General features: G+C 39.6%; 1 protein-coding gene across 2 annotated transcripts in view; it reads right to left on the bottom strand.

The window, feature by feature from the left end:
- wwox (WW domain containing oxidoreductase) overlaps positions 1–26477 on the bottom strand; it is an 881881-nt gene that overhangs the window by 544273 nt on the left and 311131 nt on the right. For both annotated transcript variants that reach the window (XM_078401744.1, XM_078401743.1), the window contains one exon: positions 10245–10509. In XM_078401744.1, the coding sequence (XP_078257870.1) occupies positions 10245–10509 (265 nt within the window). The remainder of the gene's footprint in view (positions 1–10244; positions 10510–26477) is intronic.

Here is a 26477-nt window from a genome sequence, read left to right on the forward strand (position 1 = left end):
CTTACTTTGGCTAATTTAATGATTTTTGATTGTGAATTCTATCAGTGCTCAGGCATGTTACCCACATTGTAGCACAAATGTCACTGGTGCTACACTCCAGCTGTGTGGCTATTGTGGAGATTTTGTCATTTCCATTGCATTTAAATAATAGAATCCATCCACATTAAGTTTAAAACTAGGCAAAGATTGATAAAACAAACAAATTTCAAGTGCAACCACAATGGGATAGTTGCAAAAGTAGTGCTTTTAATAAATAAAATCTAAAGTTCTCCATTTATGACAACAGAGCCTAAGGTCAGGAGAAAAGGCTCTCTCCCTGCTTGTATGTCACATCTTTAAATCCTTGCCATTGACTGAACACATAGGCTTGATGCTTCTCATGGAGAAAACCTGTTCAGTATGTTCACCTGGGGGTATATGAGAAAGAGAGGAAAATTAGAAACATGTCAAAATTTACAGAGGCCAATTAACCTACAAATCCACAGGTCTTTGGGATGTGGGAGGGAACACACTCCATCATAGGAAGAACGAGCAAACTCCACGCAGACAGCAGCCGAGGTCAGGATGGAACCCAGGCCTCTGGCGCTGTGAGGCAGAAGCTCAACCAACTCTAAAAGCAAAGGCAAACACCTACCACATATTAAATATGAGACAGAAATTAAGGAAAATAAAAACTGCATAAATTGACTTACAAAAAAAATGTGTCACAATGAACATAAACAATTGTTAAAGCAAGAGAAGAATTGTATTTAAAAAAACCTCTCCCAGAGAGGTTTAGTGATCTAAGCCAGCTATTATAAGGCTGCTTGAAGTTTAAAATAAGCTTTAGTCTTGCTGAACAAACCTGACCATTTGAGAGGCAAACACGGTTAACGTATCATTATAAGAACACTAACAGAAATAGTTAAGATTAGGTGGTGAAAATTCCCCAGTCCCTGGCTTCTAATCAAAGCCAGCAGACATTCTAATAAATCACTTAGATGAATTGCTGCTTGCATTATGTGGATCACGCTTGAAGTGTGACATTCTAAGCCAATTACTTCCTTTAATTTTTTTGTTAATAATTTCCCTCTTTATTACAACTTTCCTTTGCATATCAGACATCTCCCAGATCATTTTATTTAAGTTGTTCCAGAAATAATGTTTTTTTTTGGGGTGGTGTGATTGGTTAAGAATATGCAATGAAGAAGGGTAAAAAAAAATCTTCCCTTTAGTTAAAATCCTAGAGCCAAAATTACCTTTTCTTTTCAGCCTTGATGCTGCTCCTCCATCCTACACCGGCTACCCCTCAAGCTTTGCCATAATTATGTGATTGATTTACTACATTAAAGCACCACTCTTCATTGCATGGTTTTTATTTTTTACGTTGCTCCCTTTCTGTAATTTATTGCCAAAGTCGATTAATTTAACAAAATGTTTTGCGTAACTTTGTTTCTCTACCGCACGATTTATGGGACAAGCTTTCAAAAGAGCATAGTATATCTGAAGACAAAGAGTGTTTGGAGGAATGAGAGAGTCCTCCCCTCATGCTGAAAGGGGGCTCTGCAACAGAACAAAAGATGATGAATCTCCGTACTGGAATTCCCATTTAGTGAAAATGCATTAATCACAAATAGAAATATAATTTGAAAGCAAATGGTAAAATGTAATTTATATAATTCCATAATGGTGTACAAACCCACTATACCATAGAATAGTAAGCTATAGACTTGCTTACAGCAACTATGCTGCCTAGGATCGAACATAGATCTCCAGGGAATGCAAGGATATGGGTTATGTGCAGGCAGATAAGAATCAAGATTGGCATCATGTTCGGCACAGATATTGTGGGCTGAAGGACCTGCTCCTGTTCTATGTTCTATACTCCTGTACTGTTTCTATGTTCCTAATTCAGTCATGATGAGAGACTGGGTAGGCTGCGTTTTTTTACCTTGGAGCAGAAGGCGGACCTGATTCAATTATACGTAATTATCTGGGGTGAGAAGGTTCATAGGAAGAAAGATTTTGCCATGGCAGAGGTTGAAGTCCGGAGGGAACAGGTTTAAGGTTTTTGATTGTTGCAATATGCAGTATGGGAAACAGGCTCTTCAGGCTACCCAGTCCACACTGACCAATGATCACCTGTTCACACTAGTTCAACTACGAGATGGTTGCAATAGACAATTCTGTGCTGTATAACTATGATCTCCAATCTACTGTGCTGAACTATAAAACCATAAGACATAAGCAGAATTAGTCCGTTCAACCCTTGCTGGGCCGAATGGCCTAATTCTGCTCCGAACATATGAACTTATGAGTCTGTTCGCTATTCACCACTGGTTTTAAATCTAAAAGGACACAAAGTGGTTTTGTAACTCAGTGGGTAAACCAGCCTATCTGAAGAGCATGGCTAGGGAACATTTCAGGTCGTGACCCTTTATTAGTTTTAACTCTGCTGCTCGAGACACTCGGAATTGCTGGGAAATTAAAGATGTGTTTTTGGCAGCCAACAATAAGGTTATAAATTCCCAAACCTATTGACCAGAGCAAGAGGAAAACAGCCGTTATTCCATCCTAACAGTGTATTTCTAACATGTGCCATTATAATATTTTTAATACCCCATACGAAGCATTATTGAGGTTTCTGAGACACTGTCTATTAGGTGTCAAGTGTGGCACTTTGTGTTCTGAATGCGTTTGCAATACTTATGGCTTGAGACTCTCTCATATACCTTTCATGTTGTAGGCTCACAGGATGTAAAGCAAGATGAGCTACATTCCAAACATCTGGACAAGAGTCACCACAGCACCACCCATTCCCTGTTTTTTGCATTCTTAAGGATTTTTTTTCTGTGTAACATTGTTTTAATGCTTAAATGGTTAGAACCTATGTATAATACAACTTCAGGACTCCTAACACAATAACACACCGATTTCAGGTGTTGTTCCACGGTGCTAATACCAATGGCTTCAATGTGCAAAGGTTTCCTCCTAGCGAACGTGTAGATATTGAATTTTGAGCACCCCAAAAGGCTAGTTAGCAAAAATATCCACTTTTAGCAAGACTTGTTGGGGTTTATCCTTTGTTTTCAAATAACTCAGCAAAATTATAAACTTTAGACATAGAGATACAACATGGCCCACTGAGTCTGCACCGACCAGCAATCACTAACACTACCCTACACACTCGGGACAATTTACAATTTTACTAAAGCCAATTAACCTACAAACGTGTATGTCTTTGGACTGTGGGAGGAAACCGTGGCACTCAGAAAAACCCACACAGCCACTGAGAGAAAATGCAATCTCCGTATAGACAGCACTCTTGGTCAAAATTAAACCCGGGTCTCCGATATTGTTGGACATCAACTCTACCACTGCACTACTCTGCCGCCCAGAGTGGAATCCAAAATGAGGAATTGTAAATAACAGCAAGTTACACATAAATTTAGTTACACATTTACTCCAGGAATGGTCAGAAATACAAGACTGGTATAATTAAGAGAAGCAATTGTTCCATTGTCAGAATGAGGCCACAAGCAAACTGAAGGAACAGCACTTCACATTCCACTTGGGTGCCTTACAACCCAACGGTATGAAGAGTCCTGACCCAAAATGTCACCTCTCCTTTTCCTCCAGAGACGCTGCCTGACCCGCTGAGTTACTCCAGCACCATGTGTCTATCTTTGGTATGAATATTGAATTCCCCCCTCTCTTTCTCCCACTCTTTCTTTTTCACACTTTTCTCCTGTGCCACGCCTGGACTATCACTGATGTCTCCCTTCCACTTCCACCTGCACTCCTTCCTCGAGCTTAACAATTCGCAACTCTTCATTCTTTTTGCTTCACTCCTTCTGTATTTTCATCTCTGGCCTTTATCCATTCGTCAGCCAACCACAAAACAACCCTCACCTGTATCCATCAATCACTAGCTAGGCTTTGTCCTGCCTTCCCCCCCCCCCCCACCTCCTCCAGCTTGCTTCCCCCCTCCCACCACCACTATAAAGTCTGAAGAAGGATCCTGACCCGAAAGGTCACCCATCCACATTCTCCGGAGATGCTGCCGAACCCGTCGAGTTACTACCGCACTTTGTCTTTTCTGGTCATTTTCCTTCACATTCAAGCGACACGTGCATTGCTAACAAGACCAACATTTATCACCTACACCTAACTGTCTGAGGAGATGTTGGTAAGCCACCTTCTACATTCACTGAAGGTACTTCCACATTGCTGGCATGTAGAGTGTTTGAGGATTTTGACCCAGTGGAGATGAACAAAAAAATATTTCCTAGTCAGGATTGTGCACAGCTAAGAATGGAATTGAGAAGTGCTGGTTTAGAAACCTGGATTTGTTAGCAGAAAATAACAGTCTTGAGAAGTCCATGGAGAAAATAATAGCTATTAAGATATTTTTTGAATGTTATTCAAATAATACTGCATATAAAGTCAAATACTTAGGATTTCTACATAAATCATAACTAGGCTTGTGAAACCGTTAGTGATTATGAACAGTTTTTGGATCACATCCCATGTAGCATTATACAATTTGAAAATTGTATTTTAGTGTTCAGCATTTTTTTTATGGACACCAAAGTAATTTACTTTAATAAAGTGTTGAATTGCAATATTCCCAAAGTGACTGTACAGAAGATGCTACGTAAACAGCTACACGATATTAGTCTCCACTCCCCATACACACTGACCTATTGTTCACAGTATTAGCCAGCAAGCGCTTAACACAATGCTATGATATTGCTCTGTCCAATTTTAATAGGAGCGTTAATATGTTTTGTGTTAATTAATCTTACAAAATGGCCCAAAAGTAATCCCTGCATTACTGCATATGGCATTTATTTCCATCTTGATATTGCTTTCCTAATTACTTAAACTTTGCATCATCCTGTTCTCTCAGTTTATTATCCATTTTAAAAGCTCCTTCTCTTTCCAATAACTTATCAAGTAGCATAAACAAAAATAAAATTTTGATGAATACTTCGGTTCTCATTTTTATCAAAGGCACTTTAGATTTCAATATTCTCAGGTGAAGGTATAAATGTACCAAAATACTAAATCTTTCCAAATGCTCCATATTAATCTAAGCACCCTCCCCTTTCTTTCAGATGTATTTTAAATTTACATACCCATCATCAATTTCAAGAATGAACAATTTATTTGAAAAGCTTTGATCCATTTTCGGTTTTGAAACTAAATTTTATTTGTATTTGGAAAAACAGTCTCTGCATTCAGCATTACCTCAAAATATACATCCAGATTCAATCTATTCAACAGCGATTTTTAATTGCTATTTACACAAGAAATATCTCACAATGTAAATTTTTTTAGTCCTTACATCGTCGCCTATTTGTAGTGATTCTCATACTATGAGATGAATTTCTAATGCTATGGCATGAATTTTCTTGGAGTTTAGCCCAATCTCGTCTCCATAACTTTGGCAGGGGCTCCATCTACATGCATGAGCGGAGCTTCCTTTACAGGCAGTGTACCAGGAGAAACTCAGAACTCATTCACCACTCATCCCACCCCATCACCTCTCCTTCCCCTCATTTTTAAATCCTATGCATTCAGCTACATGCCTACATCAACTGAGTTAAAATAGTTACAAAGGACAGCAGCCATCTGCTACTAATCCTGTATCCCACAGTGTTTTGAATGTTTCCCACAGCTCTCTCCAAATGTATGCACTTACTGAAATCTTAATATGGGTCGTTCTGAGTTTGGTAATTATTTTTGGACGTTTTTTCTCAACCTCCTCCCAAATATTTTTAAAAATCCTTCATGAGCTTTTGTCCAAAACTTTGGTGAGGCTACATCTGGAGTATTGTGGTCAGTTTTGGTTACTCTACTGAAGGAAAGATGTTGTTAAGCTAATAAGGTTGCATAGATGATTTATGTGGACATTGCCAGGACTTGAGGGCTGAGCGATAAGGAGAGGTTGGGCAGGCTGAAACGGTATTCCTTGGCACAGGAGGATCAGGAGTGATCTTAGAGATGTGCATAAGATCATGAGGGGAATAGATAGGATAGAGTCTTTTACCCAAAGTAGGGGAATCATAGTAGAGGACATAGATCACTCCCCACTCATGTTAAACATATTAGAAAATTGTGGGGCATATACTCTCTCAACATTTAAAAGACATTTGGACAGATACGTGGATAGGAAAGGTTTAGAGGGATATGGGCCAAATGCAAGCGGGTGGAATTAGTGCAGATGGGGCATCTTGGTCAGCATAGACGAGTTGGGCCGAAGGATCTGTTTCTGTGACATTATGATTTATTTTATTCCTCATCTCGTTTCTTTTCTCTTTGGAATGTTGTGCTACTTTTTAATTTCTTCTCAGGGTAAAAGCACCACTCTGTTGTCAAATCTGAACTGCCTTCAGGGAGATGATACAAACAATCATTTGGTGATGGTATGCTCTCGGTGTCACCGTATTCAAGTGTCCAGTAAATACACAAACCATGCTGAAATGGACCAGATTTCAAAATGAATGTTTTTAATGTCAGTACTTGTTTTACTGTTTAACAGTGGCTGACAGAATGAAAAGGTTATCAGATTCTAACACCATACGATTTTTCTTCTGCAAACTTTGGAAATTATTTCTATATTATTGTTGCAAATGATCGAGAAATATATTTAAATTTGAAGCAATGTTACAACTCACTTCTTCCAATTAAAAAAAGACATACAGAAATAGATATATTTAATCACAGAGTCAGGTAGATACAAAATGCTGGAGTAACTCAGCGGGACAGTCTTCTTCAGTCTGAAGAAAGGTCTCGACCCAAGGCATCACCCATTCCTTCTCTCCAGAGATGGTGCCTGTCCGGGTTTGTTACTCCAGCATTTTGTGTCTACCTTCGATTTAAACTAGCATCTGCAGTTCTTTCTAATACATGCCTAATCATAGAGTCATATAGCACAGAAGCAGGCCCTTTGCCCTAACTTGTCCATGCAGACCATGGTGTCCCATCTAAGCTGGCCCTATTTCCCTGTGTTTGCCCCAAATACCTCTAAACCGTTTCTATCCATGTACCTATTCAAGGGTCTTTTAAATGCTGTTATAGTACCTGCCTCAGCTAGCTCATCTAACAGCTCGTTCCTTTTATCCACCGTCCTCTGCGTGAAAAAGGTGCCCCTCAAGTTTCCACTAAATCTTTCCCCTCTCACTTTAAACTATGTGCTCTGGTTCTTTATTCCCCTACACTGGGTAAAATATTCTGAGCATTCACCTATTTTTGAGTTATATTTTCTTTCGGAAGCAGGGCTAAGCTTTTATTGCTGTATTTTTAACAGTACAATTCTCCTGTTAAAATTATAAGGTGTTTCTCATGCTATCCTTTACTTGCAACGTCAGAAGAGATTTCCTTTTATTTCAAATAAATTATATGGTGTATCCAGCTGAACAAATATTATAAATTTTATAGTTACTATAAATCCATGAAAGACAAAAAATATTTTCTCCATTTCGCAAGCATAATTAAACTTGAAATGACATATTAAAAGCATTAAAATAATGGGAGTTTATTCAAAAATAAAATTCTATCCTAAATTAATTTAACTCAAAAACAATAGAATGCTTACTTTAACTGCAAACCAGAAAAAGATTATCTACAGTAAAATTGGGAAAATACTTGAGATTCACTTCCATGCAAAATGATGACATTGCTTATGAAAAATGCCCTAAACTCTGCATACAAAAGATGGGGAATGCCAAATGGAAAGTTGTATTCAGATACCTAGATTCTAGCTATAATAGAGAGATATGTCAACGCCTGCAAAGAACTTCTTGCTTTGAATCAAGCTCAGCGAAGAAACACGCTGTAAAGCAAAATAACAATTTGAATTAATTGAAAAAGAAGGTGCCCACAACCAACGTAACAGCTTGGTGCATAAATTTGGCGGGCCGAAGTGCCAGTTTCCATGGGGTATATCTCTAAACTGAAACTAAACTAAATATAATTTATAACAGTGAAACACGAGTTGGTTTGCATCCCATCTATAAACAGAAGAAAGCACATCTGTTAAAACTTCAGTACAATGGATGGCAACCCACTGGAACCGGGAAAGTAACCCAATAGTCTCAGAACTTTCGGCACGCTCTGGGCATTTTGATCCATCACGTTGAGAAAGGGGAAAAAAAACATTTTGGTCACTTGAAACATCTGCTAAGCTCTGGCTGCTCAAATACACACTAGTCTTCTACTCATAACCTGCCAAGAAAAATATTTGTCTGAATGAAGGATTGTGCAAATCGCTGGATAATGGTAATCTGCTTGACAAGCCTACAAATCTCAAACATCATCGCAGAGAAACCAGTTCATACACGAAGCCTCTTTCATTTGGTGCAATCAGTTCACATTTCTAAAATTCTTCTGTAAATAAATGTTCAAATTTATTTTATGTATCATCAAAAATATCAAGTATTCCCAGCAACTGATTGTACAAGGTCTTTTTCCCTCTCTTTCGCCTTACTATGATAGGTGTAAGGTACAACAATGATCATATTTGTCAGATACAATGAATAAAAACAAAAAATAGGATATTCTGTCAAAAAATAAGTAAATTTTAATCTGTTAAATTACTATATTACTATAAATATATTTGCTGATTCCAAATTTAATACATACCAGCTCTGCATTCATGAATTAAGAAAGCATGTGGAAAATATGAAGGTCTATTGCATTTACTCATTGTGGCAGATGCTAATACTTTCACCCAAAATACACCATCAAAGATTATTGCTGAAATCACGGGCTACTTGACCTATAACTGGATTTTGCAATCTGGTCATTTGCACCAAAACTGTAACGGGGAAATGTAAGAGGCTTTTAAGATGTAAGCAGCTGCCTACTTCATGACTGTTGTAACTGCACATAATCAAGACTAACTAAAGAAAGGGGAGCAAGGATAATGAAGTTTTAATGCCACATTTGGATAGCACAATGACCCAGCTGGTAGAGCAGTTGCCTCACAGCTTCAACAACCCAGGTTCAATCGTGACCTCTGATGCAGCAGAGTTTGCATGGTCTCCGTGCGTCCATACAGGTCTGCTCAGGATCCTCTATTTACCTCCTACGGCCAACGAAGCATAGATACATTGCATCATTGGCCACTGTAAATGGCTCTTTGTGTCAATGGGTGATAGAACCTGGGATGAATTGATGGGCAACTGGGGAAAAAAAGATCGGGTTAGTGCAGAATTTGTGTAAATGGGTGTGTTAATAGAAACGGATGGTCAATGCGGACTGAGTGAGCTGACCGGCCTAGTTCACTCTGTTTAACTCTATTAAAGAAATTTAGTCAATGCAGTGACTGCATAATCATGTTCTTGTGCTGAAGCATACCAATAAACCCTCCGACTATTACAAGGCCTGAATTCCTTTCAGGAAGAGAAGTATGTCCTCATCCTCAATCATGTGAAAACGTCACAAAGAATATGGACTACCATCAACCAATAATAAACTTCCCATGAGGTTAATGACCAACTTCACAGCGGAAAACTTAAATGTGGTTTCACACATGACTCTAGACACGAAAACCAAACATAGACAATGGACCACATCATTAAACCATTGGTCAAGACAGAATTTGGTGGCCATTTGCTAAAAATTCAATATCATTCTATCAAAAAAACATAAACCTGGAACATGTCATGCTGCTTATATAATCATTGTATGATCCATCTGATATATATATATATTGACTCGTCCATACTTCAAATGTTACGATGCAACAACATAATGTAGATATTTTACACAACTCTGGAACAGCAGTACACTAAAGTTATCTGTTTAACTGCATTAATTTGATGGAACAGAGTATTTCTTGTGCAATAACATTTTCTGGCATGGCCAGCATCGACAGAACTGTATGCATTCAGAATTACTTAATTGTTAACAAGATAATGTTACATAATTTTCCCGTGAAACACAACTAATTTTCTAAGTGAACACATGTTGCCAGAAGGTCTTGCCTACTTCGGATAAGTTGATATGACAGTGGCCCCTCCAGTTAGGCCCACCTGCTCCAAGAATTATTACAATCACAAATATTTTTCTGCTCATTTCTTCAAACGCAAACACTGCAACACACCAATTCAAGTGTTCCACTCTGCAAAGCACCAATCTTAATATGGATCGCCAAAGACATAATGCATACAACTCTTGTTTCTTTTACTTTGAACAGGCACCTCCCATGATGTGCAAACCAACATCAGAAAGTGCTGTGTTAGCCGGTTACTTACCATCGACTTGGTAAAAGGACGAGCCAAGGCAAACAGTAGGGTGTACAGCCACCAGCTGCGGTGCAGCGAGGAGTACATCATGTTTCCTGGATGAAGAGTTGTGGATGTTACACCATGAGATGACAGGCGGCGATTCAGCTCATTCGAGAAGAGAATATTGCAGTGCTTCGAACGATTGTAAGCAAGCATGGCCCAGTAATCTTTTTTAGCAGGAGAAAGCAAACTAAAATCCACCTTCCCCAAGGAATCCTTTATATCCGTGAATCTGAAATACATAGGCAAAAATGGCAATTTTAAAACTTGAATGAATGTGCTGAGAAATATCAATTGTTTCTCCTGTTTTGGGAAAAAAAAAGCGGGCATCTTCATATTCAATTCACAAGTACAGTCTGAAATAACATGGAGTTTTAGCACCAGCATTAAGTGTTTGTGATAGGATGAGCCATCTGTTGTACTTCCCTCCAGATAAATAGATCAAGATCCTCTGAGTTCCAGGTTTGATTACAAAGGTGCCTTCGAGTTTGGCATTGATAACCACATTCTATGTGAATCAGAAACCATTCTGGACTACCCAACACTTGGATACAAGCACCCATCCTCAACTCCAACTTGTTTGCGCAGAACAAATATATTTCTACCAAGAGTTTTTAATTATCATATGTGCCAAAAAGAGAACAATGAAATTCTTATTTGCAGCAACGATACAGGCTGGATGAGATATAATTTTAAATAAATAATAACCATAACGCAAGTGCAAAGAAGCCCAAAGGCAGCCGCGCAACCAAAGTCCATAGTTCAGAGTTTATTCAGTGTTCTGCAGTGTTCAAGAGCCTGATAGTTGTTGGGAAAAGATTCCTTCAATGGCGGGGAGCATCAGTACTCAACTGTACAAGTTCAGGACAGTGTCCATCGACATGCCGAATCTCCTCAATCTTCCAAGAGAGGTATTGGTGGGCTTTCTTGATGATTGCATCAGTGACTATAACCAGTTTGTTGGGAATCACTGGAACCTTACCCCATAGAAAGGGCCCATTCAGCCTGTCAAGCCTAACTCCTTGTAGTTCTCCACTTTCTCCCTGTATCCTGCAATTTTTTTAAACCTTCAATCACTCTTTCAATTCCCTTTTTAAAACCACAATTGAATCTGTAACCATCACATAAGACGACATCAAATCAGATAATAATAACATTGCATTAAAATAATCTCTCACGTGTCATAAAAATACTGCCTGGATTACAGGGTATTAGTTATATATAGTTGGACAAACTTGAACTGTTTTCTCTGGATCGGAGGCAGAGAGGACATGTCATAAGTATATAAAATTAAGAGAGGCATAGATATGCTATAATCATAGAAGCATAAACATAGAATCATTTTCCCCCAGGGTGAAAATGTCAAAGATTGGAGGGCATAGCGTTAAGTGAGAGGGGCAAAGTTTAAAGATTACTAGACCAAGTGGACCCGTTGGGCCCAACTCTCTCCTGCATTGGTGCAGCACCCTCTCCTCCCCCTCCCTCCACCCCATCTCCTCCCCCCTACTCCATCCCCCTCAACCTCCCTTATTCTCCCTCCTTCCTCCCTCCCCCCTCGCTCGGAGATAGATTTAAACTTTAAAATGTGAATAACTTTAAAAATATAACGTTGATTTCAACGAAACGTCTTTCATTAGCACCAAAGGGACGACGGTGAGTAAAGTGGCTGAAAATTGTCATGCTATCGTGTACCGTTCTGGCTGTAGTTCAGGAACAAACAAACAAACAAGAGTGTTAGTATATAGATGTGCAAGGCAAGTATTTTTAACAACACAGAATGGTAAGTGCCAGCAATTTATTGCCAGGGATAGTGTTGGAGGAAGATATGATAGTGGAATTTAAATAGGCACATAGATATGCAGGGAATGGAGGGATATGCATCATATGCAGATAGAGGGGATTGGTTTAACTTGGCATGATGTTCAGCAGGTTATGGGCCGAAGGGCCCGTTCTTGTGCTGTACTGTTCAATGTACCCTTGGATCTATTGCCAATCAATTTAAATTGGGACATCTACTTCTGGATCTCTGTCTAAACCCATTAGAGTGCAACATAATGAAGTAAATTAATCTTAATGAAGAAAATTAAGATTTTTGGAATAAACTAGTGGTTCAGACCACCTTCCCTGCTCTTCGATCCGAGTGCATTTGTGTGTACGTTTTGTTTATCAAGGAGAACAATGAAAGAGGCAAAAGGAGCACTAAATGATCATTTTTAGCTATTATTTCTGTTTTGGAAAATAAATTAACTATTGTAAATTTGTTGAATATCAGAATAATTATGAAGCATTGTTGTTTACTTGAAGATAATTCAATATAATTCAAATTAATTGAAATGAGATCTTTAACAGTGCATTCAGAAGAGCATCACCCTTCCCATTGCTGGAGTCGATTGATATTGGTAAGAAAATAATTCTTACCAATTTATAATTCTGCTGTTAAAAATATTGTCTACACATGGCAAATATTTTAACTCTCCCACACTACAACATCACTTATGTTAAAAAGGATCACTGTAACCTATTTCCACCCTCCCACATATCTATTTGTTATTTAATACTATGAGCAATCATGGAATATTTTCTTCAACCTTATAGCTATGACAGGTTGTTCCTGAGAAATGTCTATAATGATTTTTTTCCACAAGTCAGTAACAAAACAATTTCATTAAGGGTCAATTAACAAATAGTATTTATCATATTCCACTGTGTAGTTAACAGTGGTACAGAATCAGAATATTCCACATCTAATGGATGGCTTCGATAGCCTTAAATAATCAATGATGGCACATGGTTTGATAAGTTTACAAGTTTCAATAGAAGAGTTTTGCCTTGTCAGTTTCCAAAGCTAATCTCTTCAGCAGCCTCCCGCTGTGAACCAGCAGGTGCATTCTTAAAACCAATGTATCATGGTGATTACTGCACGGAGGTTCCATATAAATAGTTTTGTTTTGAAAACTGTGGATGTTGAATTAACGAGCAGCTGCACCTATTCCATAAGTCCTGAAGATGTCTGCAATTTTATAACTAACTTTTCTGTCTAGAAAAATGCTTTAAAAATTACGGGAGAATATGCATAAAGTTGGATTACCATAGCTCATACCTTCCATAACCTGGAGAACCCTGTATAAATAATTACTTGTATATATAGACAGATCAATAATATCGTACTAGCACACAAGAATGATAACGAGAGGAAATAATATTGCAATAGCACAATTACAAGACACTTCACAACTGCATTATCAAACATATTCTAACACTGAGCTACAATGATCAGCCGTGATCACATTGAATGGTGGTGCTGGCTTGAAGGCCCGAATGGCCTACTCCTGCACCTATTGTCTATTACAAGTTCTTGCAAAAGACGACAAAAAGCTTGGTTAACTGGCTAGGTTTTAAGGATTACTTTAAAGAAGCAGAGGTAAAGACTCCGTGCGATCGGGAAAGAAATATAAAAATTTAAAGAGCAAGATGAAGGCATAGCAAGATGAGAGCAATTAATTGTGGGGATGCACAAATCATAACTAGAAGACAGGTAAGACACAATGCTTTGTAGGACTAGACAGGAGTGCAAAGGTAAGGAGGTTCAAAGGCAGCCTAGATAGTTAAAATCAATGCACACTTTAAACGAGAGTCAATGTCGGTCATGATAGGTGAACAAAATCTGGTATGTTAGTTTCTGGGCAGCAGAATTTTGAATAAACTTGCATGATCAGGTAAAGCCAGTCAGGAGAATATAGGATGAGTCAAGTCACAAGTTCAAAACCAAAGGATGAGAGTTGAAACAGTGGAGAGGATAAGTTTAGGCAAAGCTAGGCAGACTTCAGTGATGGAGTGGATATGTACATAGAACATTGATTACTTTACTTTATACTTTCGAGATACAGCACAGAAAGGGCCTGGGTCCTCGCCGACCAGCAATCACCCCGTACACTGAGGACAATTTACAGAAACCAATTAACCTGCAAACCTGTACGTCTTTGGAGTGTGGAAGAAAACCAGAGCATGCAGAGAAAACCCACACGATCACAGGAAGAACGTAAAAACTCAGTACAGACAGCACTCGTGGTTAGGATCGAACCGGGATCTCTGGCGCAGTAAGGCAGCAACTCTGCCGCCCACTGCAGCAGAGGAACAGACCCTTTGGCCCACCCACAATGTTGGTGCTGAACGGGATGCCAAGATAAAAATAGATGCAGCTGGACTTGTCTTGAGATCAAAAGTGTGCCATCAAGATTACAAAAGTTCTTGTTCAGCTCAAATAGTTGAGAGGAAGGAGCCTAATATTTTTTTTAGCTTTGGGAAGAACCATTTAAATTCTTGTTAAATTTGCAACAGTGGAGAGTAAAATCTTGACCAGTGGTCAGTCAGGACTGATGTGGTTTTATTTCACGAACTTATAAATCAAGACCTTAGGTTAACCCCAATAATAGAGAAGTCTTGCATAAAGGGAATTGAAAATTTATGAAGCCACAGAGCCTTACTAATTACAGTAATTTTAAAATAGGCTGCACACATTTAATTTGATCTAGAGTAATTGCTGCTTTTATTCATTATCAAAAGAAATTTGTGCACAATTTTGTCTCAACCTCAAAAAATAGTCACGAAGTCTGAAATTTATGATGTGAGGAGTGTTTGGCAAAACACTTCTCAGGACTCGAGGGAAGAGCTATAAAATGAGAATTTTATTAAATGCACAGATGCCATTTTGATTTAAAATGAGCTATAAACAAAGTACTGAGTTTCAAAGTGTAATGCAAGTCCTATGTAGGCTGCTGCTCGGTGAAACTTTGTAATTGATCAGCAAAACCACACACATTATTGCTCACAGATAGACGCAAAATAGAGCCTGAATGAACATTGTACAAAAAAATCTGTGTTTAAAAAAAAAATTACTGACAGGGTCATGGCTAAACTTCATGTCTGCACGATCATGGGGTGACGCGGCCAATTTCCTTTCTTGAGTAACCTGCCTCTGTCTCTGGCAACAGAATGGATTCATTCCAGTGGGTAGTACATGCCAACATTGCCAAGGGCAATCTACAATATTTTCCGCGCCCTTTTCTCTCCCATAGCCAAGCAGCATATTAAAGAAGTTCACCTCCTTCCACGGTAAAGCTTGCAACATGATTCATCCACCTCATCCTGCTAGTGTTGAAATGGCAATGGTGGTGGCAAGGGAAGTTGTAAGAATGTGAGCAAAGGCAAAGGACATCAAGGGCAGTGCACTGGTGCAGCTGATAGAGCTGCTGCCATGCAGCTCCTGAAGCTCAGTTTTGATCCTGATCTCGAGTGCTGCCTGCGTGGAGTTTGCACATAATCCATGACCTCGCGGGTTCTCTTGGGTGTCCAGTTTCCTACCACATCTCAAAGGTGTGCAGGTTTGTAGGTTAATTTGCCTCAGAAATTGCCCCTAGTGTGCAGGGAGTGCATGGGGAAAGTGGGATAACATAGAACCAGCATGAACGGGTGATCGTTTCAATGCTATATCTTTCAATCAAAAACAAACCTCCACCGCTTACCACAGATCAATCACATACGGAATTTGCTAGAATCTCGACTTAGAGGTGGAGTTGGAATCATAACGTTAAGATATTTAATTTGCTATTTAATACTGAAACAAGGAGAAGAAACTTAGATGGTGGCAAGACTTTTTCATGCAAGGGTGTGTAGATGCTGAGATATTGCCGATATTCAAGACTTGGTAGAAAGAATTTTGGACACAAAGAGTATACAGAAATATAGGAATCTGATGCGAAGGTGGAATTGTTGTGGATTAAATAATAATATGGAAAAGGGTTTAGGAAGCCATATGGTCCATACAGCTGGAACAGTAACTGTTAGGATTAAGCACTTGCATTTTCTAAAGAAACTATATGGTCCCTCTCCAACATCAAAGATGACTTCAAGATGCTTGGAAAATAAAGCTTGATTTTTCAGATTAAGGAAATTTCATCAACACATGACTTCTTTCAATTGCATTCCTGCAAACTGAATTGTGATTTTTTTCTACATGTTTAGTTACATTCTACAGCTATAAGGTTGCACAAGTGATAACTTTACGAATATAAAGAAGTGCTTTATAATAAACACCAGTACCTGTCAAGAGGAGGGGAGGAAAGGGGGAATTTTAAAATATAACTGCTTACAAACCAGAAATTAATGTAGCAGGATTTGATGTTACTACATCTATAAAAAGGACTGACACACGAAGTACCAAACAATTTTTTGATGGAGCATGAAACAAAGAAACTACATGGTGATGTTTAATTGTCTCTGACATAATCGTTAAATGCCAGATGTTTAATTTTTTTAAACCGAGTATTATACATCTCACTGATTGAACAAAGGTATAATGTAGTCAGCTTAGAAAAATATATCTGTTACTTGTTTAGAAAAATGTGGATAAACATCAACGCATTATTCTAGGAGGAGATTTTTTTTGTACATTGCAAATGGGAAATATTTGTGTAGCGATGACACGTGCTTTCACGGGAGCGAGTGAGAAATGATTTTATCTTACCATTTTTTCTTTATATGCAATTACATGCAAATAAGGTTGCTTTTTAATTTTCATTGCTGACAGATCATCCATCAGGTCCAGTTAATGGGTGATTAAAACTGTAATACTGTCAACCAAAACTTAGCAAATGTGATACACTATATCACCGATATAAAGATGCTAACACCTATTAACAGTTTAAGCTAAGTACCAATATCTTATGAAGAAATAATGAAAACAATTCTGGAATTATGCCCAAAATTTTGTGTCTGTGTTTGCTTAGGTCAAAAAACAAAACAACCTAAAGACAATCACTTGCCGTTAAAACGTGAATACAATATCTCCATCGAATAGTCTCCAAGATACCATATAGTGTTGCTTTCCCAGTAGCTAAAGAATTGATATTCCACCCACATAAAAACAAAAGACCAGTCAATTGCATGAGTGGAACATCAAATAATTGATTGAAACTTTCCCAAATCCATTACAAAAAAAGAAATTGGAGGAGCAAACCCAAGAAATGAAAAGGAATACTGCACCAACCATATAAGCCATCGCTGACTAAACAACCAAACTGAAAGAATTATGAGTTTTCCACAGAACACACAACCATCCATGACATACCCTGAGTGCAAACTCTTTTTATGCATTTGCAAGACGTAGATGTTACAGATGCCAGATTTTATCATCCATTCTTAATCGCCCCCAAATAGCCTATTAGTCAACTTTATTGGTGGGTCTGGAGTTACCTATACAGTAGACCAGCAGATTTCCTCCCCTAAACAACATGAGTGAACCTGCTGAACTTCTACAATCATCTGGCCATTTCACCGTTACATTATGGAATCTACCTTTATTTTATAGCAAGCCCAGATTTATTTTGCGAGTCAAACTTAAATTCCCCAGATGCGAAGGTGGGATTTAAGCGCATGTTTCTGGATCAATGGTCCAGAACTCTGGCTGTTGGTCCAACACATTAACCACACCTCTGGTAATTCTTTTCCTCCACCTTGGGCCAAGATTAATAGACATACATGAGTGATAATATGGCAGAAGGAAAACTGGAGAGTTCAGGCCATCATAGTCGGATTACTCACAAGGTCAGCAGTGTGTTCTTTTGCTGTTGGTTCCAGGATTCAGTTCCATTCACAAGTACATAGTAAAACATCAAATGGCTACACTGGGCAACATCCATTCCAGCTTGGATGGTAAGTTGCAAGTAACACTTGCACCTTGAAAGGCATTTCTACCAATAATTTATCGCATTGACATTCAAGTTTCTGGTCAACAGTAATGCAAAATGAACCAACCACATAAATATTATGGCTGCAAGAGAACAGGTCAGAAGTTGGATATCCTATGCTGAATAACACCCTCTTCCTACCATGTTAGGAGTCCACCAGAATACTCTCCACCTAACAAATTGAGTGCAGTTCCAGAAACATATAACTCAGAATGATCCAGCATAGAGCAACCCCTTTGACTGGGACCCCATCCACCATCCCTCCCTCCACCACCGCAAAGCCTCTGAACTCAGATGTATATTGCCATTCTTTCAACAGAACTGAACATGGGGCCAAAATTCTCTACCTACCAGTACTTGGATTGCAATGGTTAAAGGCAGCAGCTCATCAGCACCAAGATTTGAAAGTAAATTGGAGAATGAGTAATGAGTAATAAATGATGGTCTTGCCAACTGCACACACATCTCATAATGAAACACACAAAAAATTATTTACACAGAGGTGTATCGGTAGAGTTGCTGCCTGAGACCGCCAAAGTCCCAAACTTGAGCCTGACTACAGGTGTTGTCTGCGCAGTGTGTACATTCTCCCAATGACCATGTGGGTTTTCTCCGGGTGCCCCGGTTTCCTCCCACATTCGTGTAGATTTGCAAGTTAATTGGCTTCTGTAAATTGCCCCTTGTGTATAGGATGCAAAATTGGAATAACATAAAACTGGTGTCGGGGATGATTATTGGTCGGCGTGGACTCGATGGGCCGAAGGGCCTGTTTCCATGCAGTATCTTGAAACTAAACTCACAACCGTTAACAGTCAACAGTTCAATAGCATTCAGTATAGAGTTAAAAAAAAATCTAACTTAAGCAAATGTAGCAATCAGTAGTACATCTGAAGTCAATTGTGTTTATTTTAAATGTTATATATTCAAAGTGAGCATTTTAAACCGTGTTGAACATTGCAGGCTTTTCACAACAAGCTTTCACTGTATTTCTGTACACGTGACAATAAATAAACCAAACCAAACAAGGCCTACCCCTAGATGAAGCACTCAGGACTTCCAGCCTCTTTGCAAAGTCAGCAATGTTTCTTTATTTCCCCGATGGTCCAATATATAGAATAATCCTGACACGTACCATGGCATCCAATGGTGTGAAACCCATTCCATGTCTGCTCTGTCGGTTCACACAGCTGTGACCCACTGATGGCACAGTTACACAAGCAAAGACATGTGATCCTGGAGCCAGTGTTGCTGATGGTAAAGTCCAGAGCAAGCAAACTACCTCAGGGAAGTCTTCCAAGTAAAATGCTTATCTCTGATGATAGCTCTCCATTAGGCCCCTTGTTACGACACTTCCTTCAACTCAAGACCAAATCAAAGCTGCCTCCAACCCAATCAATCCATTAGAAGCCCAAAGAACCACCAATCATCCAATCTATGCTCGTCAGCTTATGTCAACCCTCCATCCAACCTCAAATCAATCCCAAAGAATCCTTGGATCCAAAGAAAGTTCTTATCGGTTTGTAAAATGTGCAAGGCCAATCTACAGTGTCATAGAGTCATACAGCACAGAGACAGGCCCTTCAGCCCAACTTGTCCATGCTGACCAATATGCCACATCTACAGTGCACTACTCCCACCTGATTTGCACCTTGTTTGGCCCATATTACTCTAAACCTTCATGTTCATGTACCTGTCAAAATTTATTTTAAATGCGGTTTTAGTACCTGCCTCAATTCCTCCTTTGGCAGCTCGTATCATACACCCACCACCATCTGTGTGATAAAGTTGCCCCTCAGGTTCCTATTAAATCTTTCCCCTCTCATCTTAAACCCATGTCCTCTGGTTTGCGATTCCCCTACTCTGGGTAAAAGGATCTGTGCATTCACCCTATCTATTCCCCTCATGATTGTATACACCATTATAAGATCACCCCCAAGACTCTTGCACTCCAGGGAATAAACCTTTCCTTACCAAGTTCAGGCTCTCGAGTGATAGCAACTTCCTTGTAAATCTTCCCTGCATTCTTTCCAGCCGAATAACACAGCACACAATATCCTGGTCCCCCTTGGTCCTCGATATAAAACGTTATTGGCAAGCAAGCATTTTCAATTTAATATGCCCTTCCAGATGCTGAACAATTTCGGCAATGAAAGTGGTATTAATAGATATTTTGAGAAAATGTTACAATATAAATGATGCCTTTCTCAGCAAACACACATCAGACACTAGAAATTTAATATGCACACAATCTCTCACATTCGGCTTTACTTAGGCAAACTATGGCTCAAAATTCATGGTGGATCAGTTTAAGGAAGCAGTGTGGAAAACTGTCAGTGATAAAAATGTTCAAAATTGTGACCCATTATATTATAAATATTAAAAATCCCAGGCAAAAGCTACATTGCAAGATAAGGACAGCACAGTGGCAGAGTTGCTGCCTGAGAGTGCCAGAGACCCAGGTTTGATCCTGACTACGGTGCTGTCTGTACAGAGTTTGTACTTTCTCCCCGCGATCGCATAGGTTTTCGCCGGGCGCTCCGGTTTCCTCTCACACTCCAAAGACATACAGGTTGGTGTAGGTTAATTGACTTTGGTAAAAATTGCAAATTGTCCCTAGTATGTAGGATAATGCTAATGTATGGGGATTGCCAGTCAGTGCGGATTCTATGGGCTGAAACACTCTGTATCTCTAAACTAAACTACATTAATCAGACCCAGCCTGAACGAGGGATAATGGAAAGGTAAATAAATTGGAAAAGTAAAAACCTGCTTGAATGCTGCTGGAAATACTGTGACCCTTATCACCAATTCTCATCTTGGTCTTTCACATAAATTCTTTGACATCTTCTTAATCAATTAAAAGTCCATCTCTGATTAGCTCCTGGTTCCCTCGGCAGTCAGACATCCACCTCTTTCCTTCCAGTCCTCCTATCCTACTGCATTTGTCTCCTGAAGTGATAGAGAATCAAATAACCACTACAGAAGGCATGTGAAGGGCATAGGATAGCTTTGAGGAATTTGAAACTACAGCTTTAACTTACATCAGTGATTTTTTTACTCCCTCAGGAAATAAATATAGTAGTTAGAGAGATAGAAAACAAACTAAAGGACAGTACAGCTGTGAAAGGAAGATCAGAGTGATTGCTGAAATCTTAAAGTGAAATTAGAAAGCTGGATACACTAGCAGATCAGACAATGTTGAAACATTAACTCTGCTTCCCTTTCCACACATACTGCCGGATCTGCTGAATGCATCCCATATTTTCTGTTTTTATTTAAAATGTCCACTTTAATAGGAACAAAAACTAGAGAACGAGGACATTGCAGATGTTCCAGAATGGAAAGTCTCATGTGAGGAGCAGAAGTAGCAGAGATGGAGAAATTAAGGGATAGCATTTTAGCAAGAGGTCGGGCAGGGGGAAGTGTTGTCCAGATAACTGGGCGTCGGTAGGTTTGTACTAGAAGTCAGTCAATAGTCTGTCCCTGTGATGGGGACAGAGAGATCAAGAAAGGGGAGAGAGGCATCAGAGATAGTCCTCATGAATTTTAGGACAGGGTAGAGGTTAGTGGTGCAGTCAATGAACTCATTCAGCACTGAACAGGTACAGCAGGCAGCTTTGATGCTGTGGTACCATAGTACCACTTAAATACAACAATAGCAATTAAGGAGCGAGTTAACATGATCAAGTCAAGAGTTTCCGACCATGGATGCATTAAACAGGTTGCACTGTCTATAAAATGGAAAGGTAAAATCACTCAGAATGCATTTCCTTCAGCAAAAATGTCCATTTTATCGAAAGATCCAAATCTTCGTAAATAGTTCAGCAAGACCAATGAAATTGCAATTAAGAACTAATTTATATCCACTTTAATATTGAAGGTGACCGGTCGTATTACTTTGCAAGTTTCATTTCTGTTATCATTGGCATAATATCCTGTTCAGGATATGAAAGGAAGCTTTGTTCCAAAGAAGCTTTTAAACAGACCAGATTGTCAAAATAATCCAATGTATGCTGTGCCTGGAACCCCACTTAGCAAAGGAAAAGGAAATAAAATAGCGAGTGCACCAGAAAGTGCAAAGTGCATATAACTGAGGTGGATAAGCAGGCTTCCACAATAGACTGCCCTGGGTTACCAATGGGTTCTGTTTTACACACGTCCTTTATCGACTTTGTCCATTAGTTGAACAATGCACAAACTTTACTCCATAAAGTAACCATATCTCCATAGTTTAGTAATAAATGGGGCCAATCGCACACGACGTAGCTGTAGAGCTGCCGCCTTGCAGCACCAGAGACCCTGACCTCAGGTTCTGTCCGTACGGAGTTTGTACGTTCTCCGTGTGATCCTGTAGGTTTTCTCCAGGTGCTTCGGCTTCCTCGCACACTCCAAAGACATACAGGTAATAGGCTAAAGGCTTCAGTAAAATTGTAAATTGGCCCTAGTGTGTAGGATAGTGTTAGTGTGCGGGATGATCACTGGTAGGCGTGGCCTTGGTGGGCCGATAGGCTGTATCTCTCGTCTAAAGTCAAAAAATCACATAGGACTGATAAGCAACAACAGTTACTCAAAGTGGAGGGAGAGAGAAAATAAGTTCTGCGGTTCAAAGGAACAAACAAATACAGTGTGTTGGACCTTTGATTTTATTAATATCCAAAAGTCATGAGTTTATCACCCAGGTATGGCCTGTAATGAAGATAAAAGGCTGGATGCAATCGGCCATGAAGCTGTGTTTCTCAGTTATGGTAGGCACTTCCCTTTCTGATGGACAAGTATCTGCTTCACAACCAATGGCATTAAGCCAAAAACAAAATGCTGCAGGAATTCAGCAGGTCAGGCAGCAAATGTGGAGAGAATACTCAGCCAACATTTCGGGTTGGGACCCTTCTCCAGACCTAGTCTAAGGAAGGATCCCGTTACGAAAACTCATCTGTCCATTCCCTCCACAGACGCTGCCTGACCCGCCGAATTCCTCAAGATTTTTTTGTGCTCGAGATTACAGCATCTGCAGTTTCTGGTGACTCCGAAGTGCGGGCAGAGGAGACGAGGCATCATATTCGGCACAGACATTGTGGGCTGAAGTGCCTGTTCCTGCACTGTACTTTTCTACGTTCTAAGGCACAGAATACAAGGCCTTATTAGAATGCCACGGTCTGTTAATATTTCTGCAGTACCTTCAGTAATTAAATGTTAGAACATTTGTCATATTATTTGCAGTTTTTCTATTTGTATTATTTTATTCATGGTATTCGGTTGGCATTTACTAAACTTGTGAAATGATTTACGAGTTGTTTTGCTTTGTGAGTCATTTTCCCCACCTGGAAAGGATCAGGCCAAACTTAGAGAAAAACTGTAGAAAAAATGACCGACAGAATTAACAATGATCAAGTTTAACCTTTTCCGAGCTGTGGATTTAAAACCATTTTAAAGCAACAATTCTCTGGCTTTTGTTATTCTGATGTATGGAGCTAATTTTTTGAAACTGTAATATCAATTGATATCTGGAAAATTTGTTACATAGCATGAAGTAGGGAACAAGAAAAGGCAATTTAGCTAACGAGATCAATAAAATTCACGTACAGACTATGTACAATTCACTTCATCAAGAACTGTACCCCAACCACTTCTTCTCATGAGAATACAGATTGCAGATTTGTCTCATTTTGAATCATAAAAGAAAACTAAATTTTCAATAAAATTATTTAATTGGACATTTTGTGACAATTTAAAATGTTGGCATTACATTGATGCATGCTCTGAGCATTCGACCACACATACATTTTGACTAAAGTGTAAATGTCACCTCGATAGACACTGTGCTACCTTGACAAAGTTACCCGATTACGCAGGAAGCTAATGTTAATTGCAGTCACTAAGTCATAGCTAGTTGCTGCCGTCTGTAACAAAGCTAGTGTTAAATGCATTGTAGATTTCAGCATAAAAGTTCCATTGTCCTTGTGCCACCAGTGTCTGCCTTCCACAAGTGCTTTCTAATTGTATGAACTTTGTATTGGGAAAACAGATCAGGCAGTTTCTGTAACTTTTTCATTTGCCGCATTATATACCGGCACATTATAACCATATAACCATATAACCATATAGCAACTACAGCACGGAAACAGGCCCGATCGGCCCTACCAGTCCACGCCGACCACTCTCCCTGACCTAGTCTCATCTACCTGCACTCAGACCATAACCCTCTAATCCCCTCTTATCCATATACATATCCAATTTACTCTTAAATAATAAAATCGAGCCTGCCTCCACCACTTCCACCGGAAGCCCATTCCATACAGCCACCACCCTCTGAGTAAAGAAGTTACCCCTCATGTTACCCCTAAACTTTTGTCCCTCAATTCTGAAGCTATGTCCCCTTGTTGGAATCTTCCCCACTCTCAAAGGGAAAAGCCTACCCACGTCAACTCTGTCTGTCCCTCTCAAAATTTAAAAAACCTCTATCAAGTCCCCCCTCAACCTTCTACGCTCCAAAGAATATCTTCCTTTTCCCAAGTTTGTACTTCAAAGCAATGCTATCCTGCATCAAGGTTGCCTGTGGAAGTGTTCTGGATGCGTGGGAAAAAGCATAGGCCATTTGGTCCTTCGAGCTGGCTCTGACATTTATTTGGACATTAATTAATCAAGTCCATTACCACCTTAGCAGCAGCAGTGGCACAGCGGTAGAGTTGCTGCCTGACAGCACCAGAGACCTGGATTCAATCCTGACAACGGGTGCTGACAATACAAAGTTTGTACGTTCTCTCTGTGGCTGCGTGAGTTTTCTCTGGGTGCTCAGGTTTCCTCCCACACACCAAAGACATACAGGTTTGTAGGTTAATTGGCTTCAGTAAAAATTGTAAATCGTCCCCAGTATGTAGGATAGTGCCAGTGTACGGGGTGATCGCTGGTCGGTGCGGATTCAGTGGGCCAAAGGGCCTGTTTCCACTCTGTATCTCTAAAGTCTAAAGCTGTAGCTCCAGATATTATTGATGCCCTTACCCCCGACAATAACCTTTGGGTCTCAGATTTATAAGCTTCAATTTTCCTCACCATTCTGGGAGAGACTGTCAGACTTTTACATGAGCGTTCACTGTCATATTGAACGTTTGTTCCGAAACAAATGATCTCAGTTGAGGATGCAATACAACGATCAATCATAGAATCGGAGAAATTGTCAGCATAGGAGGATGACATTTGGCCCACGGGGCTCCTGCCAAAAATGAACAATTCCATTTCCCAGCTCTTGGTCAACAGCTTGGTCAATCTCATGCGATTAAATCCGTGTTCTGGACAGAACCTTTTTCCCAGGGAGGAAATGTCAAAGATTTGAGGCCGGAGCTTTAAGGTGAAAATGGGAAAAGTTTAAATGAGATGTGCAGGACAAGTTATTTTTACACCAAAGGTGGTAGGTGCCTGGAATGCACTACTGGGGGTGCTGTTTGCCACAGATACGAAAGTCGCTTTAGGCACATGGATATGCAGGGAATGGGGAGGGGGAGGATAAGGATGACATGCAGGCATATGAGATTAGTTTATCTTGGCATCATGTTTGGCATAGACATTGTGGGCTGAAAGGCCTGTTCCTATGCTTTTCTATGTTCTTATAGCCCCGCAGATTATTCAAATGCTTATCCAGGAGCTCCTGAAATACAACGAGGCCTGATCTAGCCAACACCATTTCAGACCAAAACCATCTGTTGTACGAAGTGACATTTTTCCTCAATTCCAGTTCAATCCTTCTGCCAGTTGACGAAAATCTATTCCAACTTGTCCATGATCACATAGTTTACGGAAATAGTCAATTCAGTATATGTTGTTAAGGCCTTTCAGAATGTTATACACCTCAACTAAATCTCTCCTCGCTATCCTTTTCCCCAACAAAAACAACTCAAGCCGAGAGAGTTTCTCCAAACAGCTATAATTCTCCAGCCCTGGCTAGATCCTCGTAAATCTCCTCTGCACCCTCTCTAGTGCTATCGCAGGATATTTATTATTTTGAAACAAGCACAGAGAACATTTCCAATCCAGTGAAATACGACAAATTTCCTTTTGCTGACATTTAATTTAGTTTCTTGCTAAACTTGACGCACAACTATAATATGGTCAGCCAGCCTGTTATCACCCTCAGCATCAAAATTAAGCAGTGAGACAGTGTATATCCACACACAGTGGAAACGATGCACTCAGTTGCAAGTATATTTTGAGTACATAGGAGATTAAGGGCAAGCCCATACACCTGCACTGAAAAATGTATATTTTAGAAACATAAATAACAAATTGGAAAGAGAAATTCAGCATTAGAAGGCATTTGGCAAATAATACCACGAAGAAAGCTACCATTGTGTTTAAGAAAAAGACACAAAGTCCTGGAGAAACTCAGTGGGTTAGGCAGCATCTCTGGAGAACATGGATAGATGACGTTTCGGGTCAAGTTCTCCAGAGATGCTGCCTGATCTGC

Source organism: Rhinoraja longicauda, chromosome 6 (genome assembly GCF_053455715.1).
Source record: "Rhinoraja longicauda isolate Sanriku21f chromosome 6, sRhiLon1.1, whole genome shotgun sequence".
NCBI classification, from domain to species: domain Eukaryota; kingdom Metazoa; phylum Chordata; class Chondrichthyes; order Rajiformes; family Arhynchobatidae; genus Rhinoraja; species Rhinoraja longicauda.